This window comes from Sprattus sprattus (genome assembly GCF_963457725.1).
Source record: "Sprattus sprattus genome assembly, chromosome: 20".
NCBI classification, from domain to species: domain Eukaryota; kingdom Metazoa; phylum Chordata; class Actinopteri; order Clupeiformes; family Clupeidae; genus Sprattus; species Sprattus sprattus.
In genome coordinates this window covers 22,056,764-22,068,424 of record NC_137918.1, presented here as the reverse complement: position 1 = coordinate 22,068,424, position 11,661 = coordinate 22,056,764, and the positions used below count along the sequence as shown (strand labels likewise).

Sequence of the window (11,661 nt, the reverse complement as noted above, 5' to 3'; positions counted from 1 at the left end):
CATTTCAGTTCACAGGAATCTGACTACTAAACTTGAAATAAGAAATGACTGGACAACTGGCATCAAATGCTCCTTTCTGCCCCAATTCATGTTCTGAATTAAAACTACCTTTAGGTCCATGATGATCAACACTGACTTTAAGTCTTCAGTAGAAGGGCTAACTGGCTAGAAGCTGCTCTTGACAATCATTAATGCTCCAGAAAGCTTAAGTTATAGAGGATCCTGAATGTCCAGAGTTAAAATGCAGAAGCTACAATAGAAAGAACTTAAATTTAAGAGTGTTTAGTCATATTTGCGTGTATATATATATATGTATATAGAGAGATTCAATTCCACAGTGAAAACCCTGAATAGACTTTTTCTTTAAAAGCAAAGTGTTGTGACTCTTCTTCTTTTTCGTGTAAGCATATACGCTGTAGAGGTTTGAAAGGTTCAAGTTTTACAGAGTGACTTGAGGAACTGCGGTGTGTTTTCAGAAGAGTCTGGAGCCGGCCGTCGTCCCTGAATTGGCTGCATCCGTCTGGCCCGGCTCCAGTGACCTGAGCTTCTTTTTGGGCGGGGTTTTAAGAGTCCCCGTCCGCTCCTTCACCTTGTACTCCAGGGTGCTGTGAGGTACTCCGTAGACTCCTTGTGCTTTCGACACACTCATCTTCCCGGTCATCACCATGGTGACCGCCTCCTCCAGGACGTCGTGGTCGTACTGCCGGTAGCGGCCGCGCTTCTTCCGCGGCTGCTTGTCCTGCTGCCGCCGGCCGCTCTCGTCCATGTCCTCGTTGCCGCCGGCGCTCCTGTGGTGGTTGTTGCGGCTGCTCTGGAGGCAGCGGTTGGGGGTCAGGTCAGCCTGCAGCAGGCACGCCTCCATCCTGGACTGGAGCAGCGCTGGAGGGTACTCCAGCTGGGCCTGCTGCTTGGGCAGGATGGTCTTGAGCTTGTGGTACAGGGCAGAACCGTCGGCAGTGGCGACTGAGGCTTTGGAGGAGGCCTGGTACATGGCGTCCGCTAGGTCCACCTGGGCCTGCTGCTTGGGCTGAGCTCCTCCGCGCACCTGAGGGATTTTGATTTGTGAGGCAGCAGGGCTGTGCGGAGGCGTGGGCGTGTCGGGGACGAACAGGCTCTCGTTCTTGTCCCGCAGCTGACCGACCATCTTCTGCAGAGTCAGCTGATGCAGGTACGAGGTAGCCACGGGGAGGCGGAACTCTGCACCATTCTCCGCCGATGATATCTTGCCCAGATCGGTGCGGGAGGACTGGGCACGCGCCCACGCCGCCACCCGCTGGAGAACCAGGCGAGCTTCCCGGCTCTGCCACATGGCCCCGTCTAAGCAGCTGCCGCCGTCCTGGCCCAGGCTGCGGAACACTCCCGCTCCTTCGTACGCTAAGGCCTCCAGCTGGAGAAGCAAGGTTCTCTGAGGTATCCCGTAAAGTATGGCTGCTTTTTGAATATCCAGTGATCCTGACTGAACATCTTTCAAAGCCTTTGAGAGCAGACCCTCTGAGAACTCAGAGCTGCGGTCCAAATAGTCCTCTCTCTCTCTCGGCAGTCTCCTAAGGAGGGGGAGAGGGTGGATGGAAGGAAACGGAGGAGGGGGGGTATGATGAACTGACGAACGACAAGACTCGCACTCAGGGTCCACTCCTTTATGCCTTGCCCATTTTTTTGGGGGGGGTAACATCACCACTGCTTCCCACTGGTCTGCTCTGAGTTGTGGGGCTTTAATCTATTTTTGTTTGGATCGTTTTTTTTTTTTTTTTTTTTTAATTAAAGGGTGCAAACGATACTTCCTGGAAGGACAGTTTCTTTGTCAATTGTGCGATGACACAAACGTCTACAATACGGTCGCACTTCCAGTATATCTTTGCAAACAGAGGTGCAGCAGTGTGAAAAACTGCGTGGTAGTATGGCTCCTATCTCCCGTCAAGGTTATTTTGTTTGGAAATAGTGGCGGGGTACATACATAAATCAGTATGACAATAAAGAAATTAATAAATGAAAACAAATTCAGTGAGCCGTACAGATTCACGAGGTCCTGTACTGCTAACAAATGTGACGTTACCTCCGAACAAGCAATAAAAGAGTCAACCCTTCGCAGTGCAACAGGAGAATCAAACAATAAAAAAAAACTTTTCAAAACTACCATTTTAAACTTTGGTGTGTAAATGTAATTCCATTTATATTTTACCTTATCATTTTAAGAACGAAAGAGAATCAGTCAAATTGCAAAAGACACTTGTAGCTTAACCAAATTTGCCAATATGATGAAATTAAATCCAACAAGGCATTCAAAGCAGACACAACATGTGGCACTGAGGTTTCCAGTGATTCCACAAATCTCAACCAAAACACCCTTTATGATATTGGGCTGACCTTATACACAGACTAGTGTAAAGGGACATTTACGGTTAAGAATAAGAGAAGTAGAAGAGAAACTGGACTCACCCTGGGGCTTCTGGAGAGGATGCACTTGACGAGCCGCCCGTCTTCTTTCTTGAGAGGTCGAGCACACCATCTGCTTGGGAAGAAAATGTTACATTTAATTTCAATTCAATTGTAATCATTTTTACAATGCCATTAACATTATCATCGACTCAAAGCACTTTTTTTAGAGCCCAGGGCTTAAACACCCACACAGCAAAAACAAGGCGATGGAGGCAAGGAATAACAAGAGTCCAAAATACATGTAATGGTCGTCTCAGTATGGAGGTACAGAAATAAACAAAAACACAATCTCTCATTAGTGTGTAATTACTTGTACCCACTATTCGTTGTGTTTTCGTTATCTTAGAATGAGCCCATCTACATAAGATGGTCGACCTCTTACACAGTCATGGTGTGCTCCCATGTTTCTACAGTAGCCCAGAGTGGACAAACTAAAGCACTGGCTCGAGATGGGGCTTTTCGCGCTTTTTCTGCATTTTATGGCCACCATAGGTACATGCACACACTTGTAAAGGGAATGTTAATCTACTGTTTATAATTTAGCAACCTCAACACTAGATGCCACCAATAACTACATACTGTACCTTTAATTGTAAGATTATAAGCAGCTACCATTACCATGCTAATCACCAATTTCGTGATATTCAGCTCAGTCAACTGAAATGGCAAAAACTGACAAAAATGCAGGTACAGTGGTGCTTTAAAGTTTGTGAACCCTTTCAAATATTTCTGCCTGAACATGACCTTAAACATCACCAAATTGTCCTAAATAAGCCTAAAAGTGAAATGATTTAATGTTACATATCTGTGAATGGTAAAAGTATGTGAACTAGGAACACAGTATTCAGGGCCATATTTTGCTAATGAAGTAGTACTGTACACTGCAAAAAATGCCCCTCTAGATTTAAGACAAATAATTACATATTTAAGCAGGATTTTGCTTAAAACAAGCACATTTGGCTGACAGTGCGTTAAGCAAATTTGGCTTGTTAAGATTTCTTAAAATAAGTAATATTTGCTTGAAATAGGTAAAAATAACCTTACCAAGAAAGCACTAGGTAAGTACAATTTAGCTAGAAACAAGACCAACTAGATTTTTCATCTCAATATAAGAGTAATAACACTAGGTTAGAAAAGCATTTTTTGCAGTGTAGGGGACCATTTCCAACAAAAAGACTAAGAGTTCCTTTGTAAGATATGCAATGCAGTAATGAAATACAGCAGTACCACAAGCACAATGCAATACAACTTGCAAAGCAAACACCCACAAGCATTGGGTGATGGAGGACAACAAAGGTTGCCCTCCGTGTTTGCAAGGACAAGATGCAATGCACAGTAGTCTGAGGCGATAACGCTGAGAGTCTGTTCAATGATGAAGAAAGACATTTTGTCCATCAGCGTGGTCTGTGGGTGTGGGGAGGGTTTTCAGGAGCTACTGGGCTCTATCAATAGCTGTTCTGTCTGAGCAAAAAGTAACAAAGCTGCAATAAGTCCAGAAATTGTGCCTGTGGTTGAGACTTTAAAAAATGTGAGACCAACATCATGTCCACAGAAAAGGACGTGTCAACTTCCAACATTTACCCCATCATGTTCAGCCTCCTTAACACACACCTGAGGATGACTGCCGAAGAGGGACAGAGTTCAAGGCAAAGGTTCGCCTGGTGCCTTCGTTATGATGCGTAGACTTATGCTTGTCTTGTTGGCTATGTTTTGGCTTTAATTGACAATGGTATCCCAGGTCCAGAGGCCAGATGATATGTGTGTTGACTTGTGTTGAGTCTGTGGGTGAGATTGTGCAAGTGTTGCTTTGAACAAGCAAGCCATTTTGAATAGTCCAGCTCCTTGGTGAAATTAGCCACCAGCTGCCACTGGTTTATGCTGCTCTTTGCACACTTAAAAAAAAGAAACCCTTATGAAAAACAAAAAAAAAAAGTGTTGTATTGCTATTTTATTAATGGGTCAGACAGACAGACTCTCGTCCATTCTAAATGGTACATTTTCCTCTTATCAGTTAATGGTTAGTTAAGCGAGCATTGTTTACAGCTCAGAAAAAAATTCAAACAACGCATCCCTAATGTGAACCTTTGCATTCAGTGTCTGTGGACCCCCTTGTGCAGCAATAACTGCAATTTAATGTTTCCAGTAACTGTTGAACAGTTTACTCCCAACATTGGCATTAGGGTCAGGACTTTCCAAAACATTCTCTTTATTCTTCTTCAACCATTCTTTGGTAGAACAACTTGTGTACTTGGGGTTGTTTTCCTGTTGTATGATCCACATTCTGAGATTCAGTTCCTGGACAGTTATCCTGGCGTTATCCTGAGGAATTTGCAGATATAATTCAGAACTCGTTGTTCCATCCATGAAGGCATGTTGTCCTGGCCCAGATAGAGCGAAACAGGTACAAACAATGACACCACCACCACCACATTCACAGATGAGGTGAAGCGTTTATGATACCACCATCACCACCGTGTTTCACAGAGATGTGGTTCGTATGATACCACCGTGTTTCACAGATGAGGTGAGTTTCTTATGACACCACCACCACATTCACACATGAGATGTGGTTCCTATGATACCACCACCATGTTTTACAGATGAGGTGAGGTTCTTATGACACCACCACCACCACTTGACTTGACATGGTTCAATGTCATGAACACAAATTGCCTGGGACCTTCCAAGGATCCCAGGAATGGCCAACAAATATTAAATAATCATGTTTTCGGTTCAGTTTTATTTAAACAATAGTACAGGATTACTCATGACTATAGAGTTTAGAAGTTCAAATCATGTCATGATATTTTAAATATCCCTCGAGATAAATAAAGTATCCATCTATTTTACATGACAACTTTAAAGTATGGTTGTGAAAGTTCAGATATTTGTACCCATTGTATAAAAGAAGACATAAGAACACACAGAAACAAGAAATATTAAAATATTATTACTAAAAATATAAATACGCTGTACTATGCTGAAAAGAGTCTGATTTCTGTCTCTAATGAATTTGTTTTCTGGTAGTTTAAGTGGGCTTAAAAGAGAGACAAAAAAAAAAAAAAACACAAAATCACTACAAAAAAATTATTAATAGATGATTTCAAAACATTTTTAAATAAAAATCCTTCCAGAAATCCTGTAGGGACTGCTTGGTCTACTGCCGGCACTACAGTCGTAACTATGGTAACTCAGTGGTAACGCCAGGCAGGGCCGCTGACAGGTTTGGCTGGGCCCGGGACAAAATTCTCTCAATGGGCCCCCCCCCAAAAAAATCTAAGGTTTTTTTTTTTGTTCCCAAAATTGTCAAACGCCGAAACACAACCACAGAATTCCCTTGTGCAGCTCCCAAACACATGACGTCGAGATGACAAGCCCATTTATTACGGATAAACCAAAAGGATTATTTACAACTTTAATTGGATAGGCTATGGATATGGACTGAGTGAAGTTATGGCTTTCAGAATCATACCACAATAAAACTCACGCTATTGTATTCACTTAGAGCTCATTAACTGCACATATCATCGACCATTTTTCACTTGACCAAGGGGAATCATGTCAAGTGTACTTTTATTTATCGCCAGACCCGCGTGTATGTCCGCTGAACTTCCAGAGAATGTTTGGGGAACAAGGCTGAGCCCATTCATCTGGCGAGTTTCAAGTTAACGGCAATCAGAAACTAAGTTACAGGCTACCCCAAAACGTCACGTTTATAACCCATTCGTTACATCCAACTCTATCTAAATGGCAATTTCACATGTTGCCATGCCAGTGGCTTATTTTAAACCATGAGCCGCGTTACACTGGCTGTAATTCAGCTGACGGGATGATTCTCAAATCAATTCAGCCTGATTGGAGTGCGCAGCGCGTGCCTGCCTGAAACATTTGATTTGGACATGGGCCTATTTGCGGGGTAATGTGCATATTCTAAGATTCAATTAGATATAGGCGTATGAAACACAGTGTAATAAAGCCGTTGTGGTTATCAAATTATTCAATGCCCCTTGTCTGTCTGATATTGATCTCCGCGTGACTTGCTCATGTGGTGCTGTGCTAATATGTTTGACACGCCGCCTGTGCCTGTGTTACTTGACGACGGGACTAAGTTGGCCGTGTCTTACCTGGCTCTGCTGCCTTTACTGGTACCTGCAGCATCACCTGAGTCTTTTCTGAAATATTTATAAAGAGATCCCCTCAGGCTTTCGGCTTCTTCCTCTCTTTTTCGCCTTTCTTTCTTTTTCAGGGCTCCTGACTTGTGCATGTTGAATCGACTCGCGCACTGACCACTAATGGAATGATGTCGTCTTTTTTCTTCTCCAAAGACCAAACCATTTTGGCATAGGGGTGATAAGGGCAATGAAGGCAAACAATCTAGGAGTCATTAATTGAATGCAAATAAAGCACTTTTCTTCTCTAAATCAACACATTTTGAAGTACACATACAATAATTAATCCCAACTTCATGGGGGTCCAGTTATGGGCCCCCCCCCATTCCAGGGCCAGTCCAGGGCCCGGGACAACGTACCCGTTTGTCCCCCACTGTCGGCGGGCCTGACGCCAGGGAAGTGCTGGCACTGGCCTTAGTGTGACACCAGGGGAAGCATTTTTCATATCGTTGATAAACTAAAATTAAACAAATGAATTGAACATGCGGACCAGCTCTAACCTCAAGCAAAACCACCAATCAGAACAGGATGAAAACTAGAAGTTGTGTGAGAGTAAAGTGGCAACAAGTAAAATAGGGCAGACTTAATTTAGGAAGGTATTGTCAGCATCTTTGCCAGTAGCACTCCTAATAGTTAAAAAAGTAAACACTGAAATAAACTGACTGAGACAATGGCATTCTGCTCAGCCAGAAACATGTTGCCATTCAGGTTTAAGAACCAGAAAATGGACCGCAGATACAACCTGGTCCCTTTGTTTTTCCAGGGGTTGGAGTATAAATCCTGTGAGTATTAGTGATCGCATGGAATTTTAAATTGTGAATAAAATTCATATTCTATTTTTAGCTTACCTACTTTTTTGGATCAATGTTTGGGTTTACATAGCTCTCAAGACTGTATGCTGATGTGAATTGTGGCCAAAAAGATAGTGTTGAATAGTAGTATTTTCATATTATCATTTATGTTGTTACCACAAGAAAATCTCCTGAAATATTGAGATATAGTTTTTAAGTCTATATCACCCAACCCCACATGGGAAAAAACATATTTTTTTTTATTGTAGGCAGTAAATGTAGTGTAGTCAGCTATCAAAAAATATTTGAACTTTGAACAACTCAATGACCTGGGAGCCAATCGTTTTTAATTACCTTTCATAGTCTTAGTCAGTCATAGTCCAGGCTAAACTGAAATAGCTTTTGCTGCCGACCATTAGGAGTTTCCCTTCAATCAACCATTACCGGTCATTTTGACACAAACTGACACTTTGTCAGTTTGTAGACACCATATGGACTATTTTCATAGCTCTTTCGCATTTAATTTGCGTGTAGTCCGTCTCATGGAGCCAGAGGTAACTGCCCCCAAAAACCCACCCACAACTTCCCAAAGGCACCACTCACCCTCCCAGTAGCTGTGCAGATTGGAACAGAAATCAAAAGGTCTGCCTTCAAAAAGGTTGCTGGTGGGATATTTGTATCATTCACTCTCTCCACTTACATTTAGACTCAATTACACCATGGGCTGTCTGCAGACACTGTTGTCTGGAGACACAATACACTGTAATACACACCTGGCTCAGTGAGAACAATGTGACCATGACCATGCCAATTCACAAGCCAAACCAGGAAGCTTCCCTGACTTCCTGTCAATCCGTCTTCATTTGCACCGGCCATGTGAAAGGGGAATGTGCCAATATATGAAGGGGGAGTCTGTGTGAGCAGTCAATTGCAAATGTAATGCTGCACTACCCATGTTAAAAGGAGGAGGCCCTCATTTTGGGTGACAATGAATTTCAGACCTAACATAAAAGAACTAACACAACAGCTCACACAATTGGAGATGTTTTGGGCGTACAGAACTATCAAATTAGCTCACACAAATGCTTACTGCACTGCCTAGCAACCACTAGGCGCAGTACAACACCTCTCACGCCATCTTCTGTTGTTTATTAACTGTTATGTCTTTCCTTCCCAATATGCTTATCTTGTATTGGTTTGTAGTGAGAACCCTTGCAACACTGCAAAGTTGAGGAATCAAGCAACATTTGGGGCATGTGAGATTATGTAATAATCCAGAATATCCTTTAAATGAAACAAGGTCATGTATCTTGACTCCCTCCCCTTACCTGTTTCCATATCCAGGTGGGTGCGGCTGATGGTGAGGTCCAGGGGGCCATCCTCCTCGGACCGCTCAGGGAGACTGAAGTGTGCAGAGGTAACAGAGTCCACGGAGAAGCCGTTCATGCCCTCCTGCTGGCTCTTGGACGCATACTCAATGGCAAACTGATGGATCATTTTACTCATCAGTTCTCGAGCCACATGGGGAATGTTTGTATCACAGCTCTGAGGCAAGTCTATCGCAAACACAAACACACAAACAAAAAGGCAGATACAGAGAGGAATTAATCTTTTTTTCCCCCTTAACTTTGTAACATTGCAAGACCCATAATATGAAAATCATGCTAAATCAAACTAAATGCTAAACTGTTTTTTTTTTTTTTTGTTTGCCAAAACTGATTCTAATAGAGAATAATCTTAATTGAAATGAAATAATGTAACCCAGACGCAAGTCAGCATGTTACCAGGAGTACCTTTCTTGCAAAAGACTGAGCTGAGGAATCGGTCTGCTTGGCACTGGACTTTCTCAGTGTTGGACTGGCCCTGAGGTGGAGGTGTGTCTGGACAGTGGGGGGAATGAGGAGAGGCAACTGTGGGAGTATGGTCCTGTTTAAGAGAAAAAAGCACGGAAAGTACCATTACAGACATGTATCTTGTTTGAGGTCTCAAATTCCATAGTTTATTTTATATTTTAAGGTTATTCATTGAAGGGCAAATTATGATCTGTTGTGAACATTATTGGTAGTAGACTTAACCCTCTTCAGTAAAAGGTGATACTTCAACTTACACTTAGTTTTTCAAGCTGAAGATTGCAAAAAGAGCACCTTGCATCTTCTGACCAATCATCAACGGCATCTGGTTCACAGTCTGAAAAACAGCGAAACCGTCATACAAATGTGCCTTTTTCCTCAGCATAATCAACCCATGTAATTTATACGAAGAAGGCTAGAGGCCATATCTTTTTGACAGTTTGAGGCAGAATATATACTAAAAACGTTTAGGACAATAAATCCACAGCCCATTCTCCCCCTTACGCACACACCCACACAGGAGACACTCACCTTCAAAAATACTGAGATCTCTGAGCAACCTTGGTCCATAAATTCCTTCCAGTATGCTTTCAAATCCTAAAATGGTATAGTGGAAGGTTATTTTGTAACAGCCGGAAAATGTACATAAATTATAAGATCCGCACTGAACATAACAGTTCGGATGGATATGACAAATACATCATTTAGATTTAGAGTTAGGCAATATCTACATTTCGTTATCTGTGTACCCTACCTATGTCCCTAATAAGCCAGTGTCCCAAAACATCGGAGTTGCTGTTAAAATTATTCTACGCTGCCGATTGGCTCAGTTTTGATAGCTAGTTTTGTTGTTGTTGAAATTTTAGAGTGAATTATATCAGTTTTTCCACACATTGATAACTGACTTTCGACAGAAATAACAAAACAAATGAACGCTTTAATTCGCTTTGTTGCTACGTTAACGTCACATAGCCGAAGTGAATCGCCATTTGGCTGACGTTAATCTAAATGAAACACAACCGGTTATGTGAGCTGGCATGTAAAACTACAGTAACGCCAATGTTATTAAAAAGTGAATCCAAATACAGCTGAGATTATGGTTGGTAGTCGACATCAAAAACCTTGAGACATTAAGTTAACGTTAGCGACTGCCTTGTAAATCTTAACATTACCGCCACAATCCTGCGAGTGTTTATAAATCAGCCAAAAATCAACAAGACAGAAAACCGTCGATAGATGTGCGATGTATTTTCAATAACGTTAATTTCAAATTGAGCGGTTGAAAGGCAATCCCTTAAGCAACGCCAGTAACGTTACAGCAACCTTAGCGAATGTTAGTTCAAGTTCATCTTGCACGATGTTGACAACCCAGCTTTTGTTATTCACCCTTATAATGTATCTGGTTAAGGTGGACTGGCTGACTAGCCACGCTGCGTTCGCTTCAGTGTAGCTAGCAGTGTCATCCAGATCCAAGTCGCAAAGTTAGCTAACGTTAGCTAGGTTAAGTTACCGTTTGTGTATCTTTACCGGAGCAACACAAGGAAAACCGCGTCTGAAAAACTGCTGACCGGCCAACATTACGTTAAAATTAGTTGGCCAAGTAACCGCGGCTACCATAAAAGCGCCTGACATGGCAATCATTCACTAATAAATGATTTGAAAATAAACGGCACTTAACGGGCACTACTTCCTATTGGAAGACCGAGGAGTCAGCAGGACAAAGAAAATGGAGAGTGGACAGGCTTAAGAGTAACAGTTAGCAAGCTACGTTAGCTTCGTCATTGCCGCAACGCTTAAAATTGGGTTAGCTAACGTTAATTTGGCTAGCTCGATATTGACGTTCATTGGATATGCGCTAGCTAGCAAGCAATCTAGCAGCCAAGCCAAAACAGCAGCCGGGTGCAAAGGAAATCGAAGTTGTATGCATCGCACCGCGTCAGTGCACACTTTAAAAACGAATCAGTATTAAACAGCTGCAATCTTACCCACACAATGTATCAACTTGTGCCGCCAAGAATCGAGTTCCCGCCGGAACCCTTTTCTTTCTGCCGTGCATTTGGAGCTACGGCACTGGGTAGCCATTCTGCCCGTCCTTCCCCTGTTCTCTCTAGCGCTCGCTCGCTGCTCTCTGACGTCACACAGCGTCACCTAAATCCCAGTTGTAGTTGATCGACACGTGTCAAATGAACACTCAAGAAGTAAACAAAGCGTTTTACACCGCAGCTCAACTGTCCAATCTTTCACAGGTCTCTCAGATCTTTCAGTTTAGTAAGTGATTGGCACTACATGGATGCATATGGATCCACAGTATGAGTCATGCCAAGACTGCATAACTGTTCATATTCAATATTTGCATTGCCCTAAATATTGTTCCTTAACTTCTGTGCAAATAAGATTTCTTCATCATTTCACATC

General features: G+C 42.6%; 1 protein-coding gene across 1 annotated transcript; it reads right to left on the bottom strand.

The window, feature by feature from the left end:
- Window positions 1-220: 220 nt before the first annotated feature.
- On the bottom strand, window positions 221-11,340 carry lcorl (ligand dependent nuclear receptor corepressor-like). Its single transcript, XM_080859394.1, has 7 exons — window positions 11,232-11,340; window positions 9,778-9,843; window positions 9,504-9,583; window positions 9,190-9,322; window positions 8,725-8,952; window positions 2,437-2,509; window positions 221-1,544 (listed from the first exon to the last, which is right to left on the bottom strand). Exons 1-7 carry the CDS (start codon window positions 11,326-11,328, stop codon window positions 473-475), a joined length of 1,749 nt encoding a protein of 582 aa, XP_080715520.1. The 5' UTR covers window positions 11,329-11,340; the 3' UTR covers window positions 221-472.
- Window positions 11,341-11,661: the final 321 nt, after the last annotated feature.

Coding starts and splice junctions, on each gene's coding strand:
- lcorl (XM_080859394.1), bottom strand. CDS start 11,328: ATGGCTACCCAGTGCCGTAGCTCCAAATGCACGGCAGAAAGAAAAGGG. Junction 9,323..9,503: donor TTCAGCTTGAAAAACTAAGT/GTAAGTTGAAGT, acceptor TCTCTTAAACAG/GACCATACTCCCACAGTTGC. Junction 1,545..2,436: donor TCCTCTCCAGAAGCCCCAGG/GTGAGTCCAGTT, acceptor CCCCCTCCTTAG/GAGACTGCCGAGAGAGAGAG.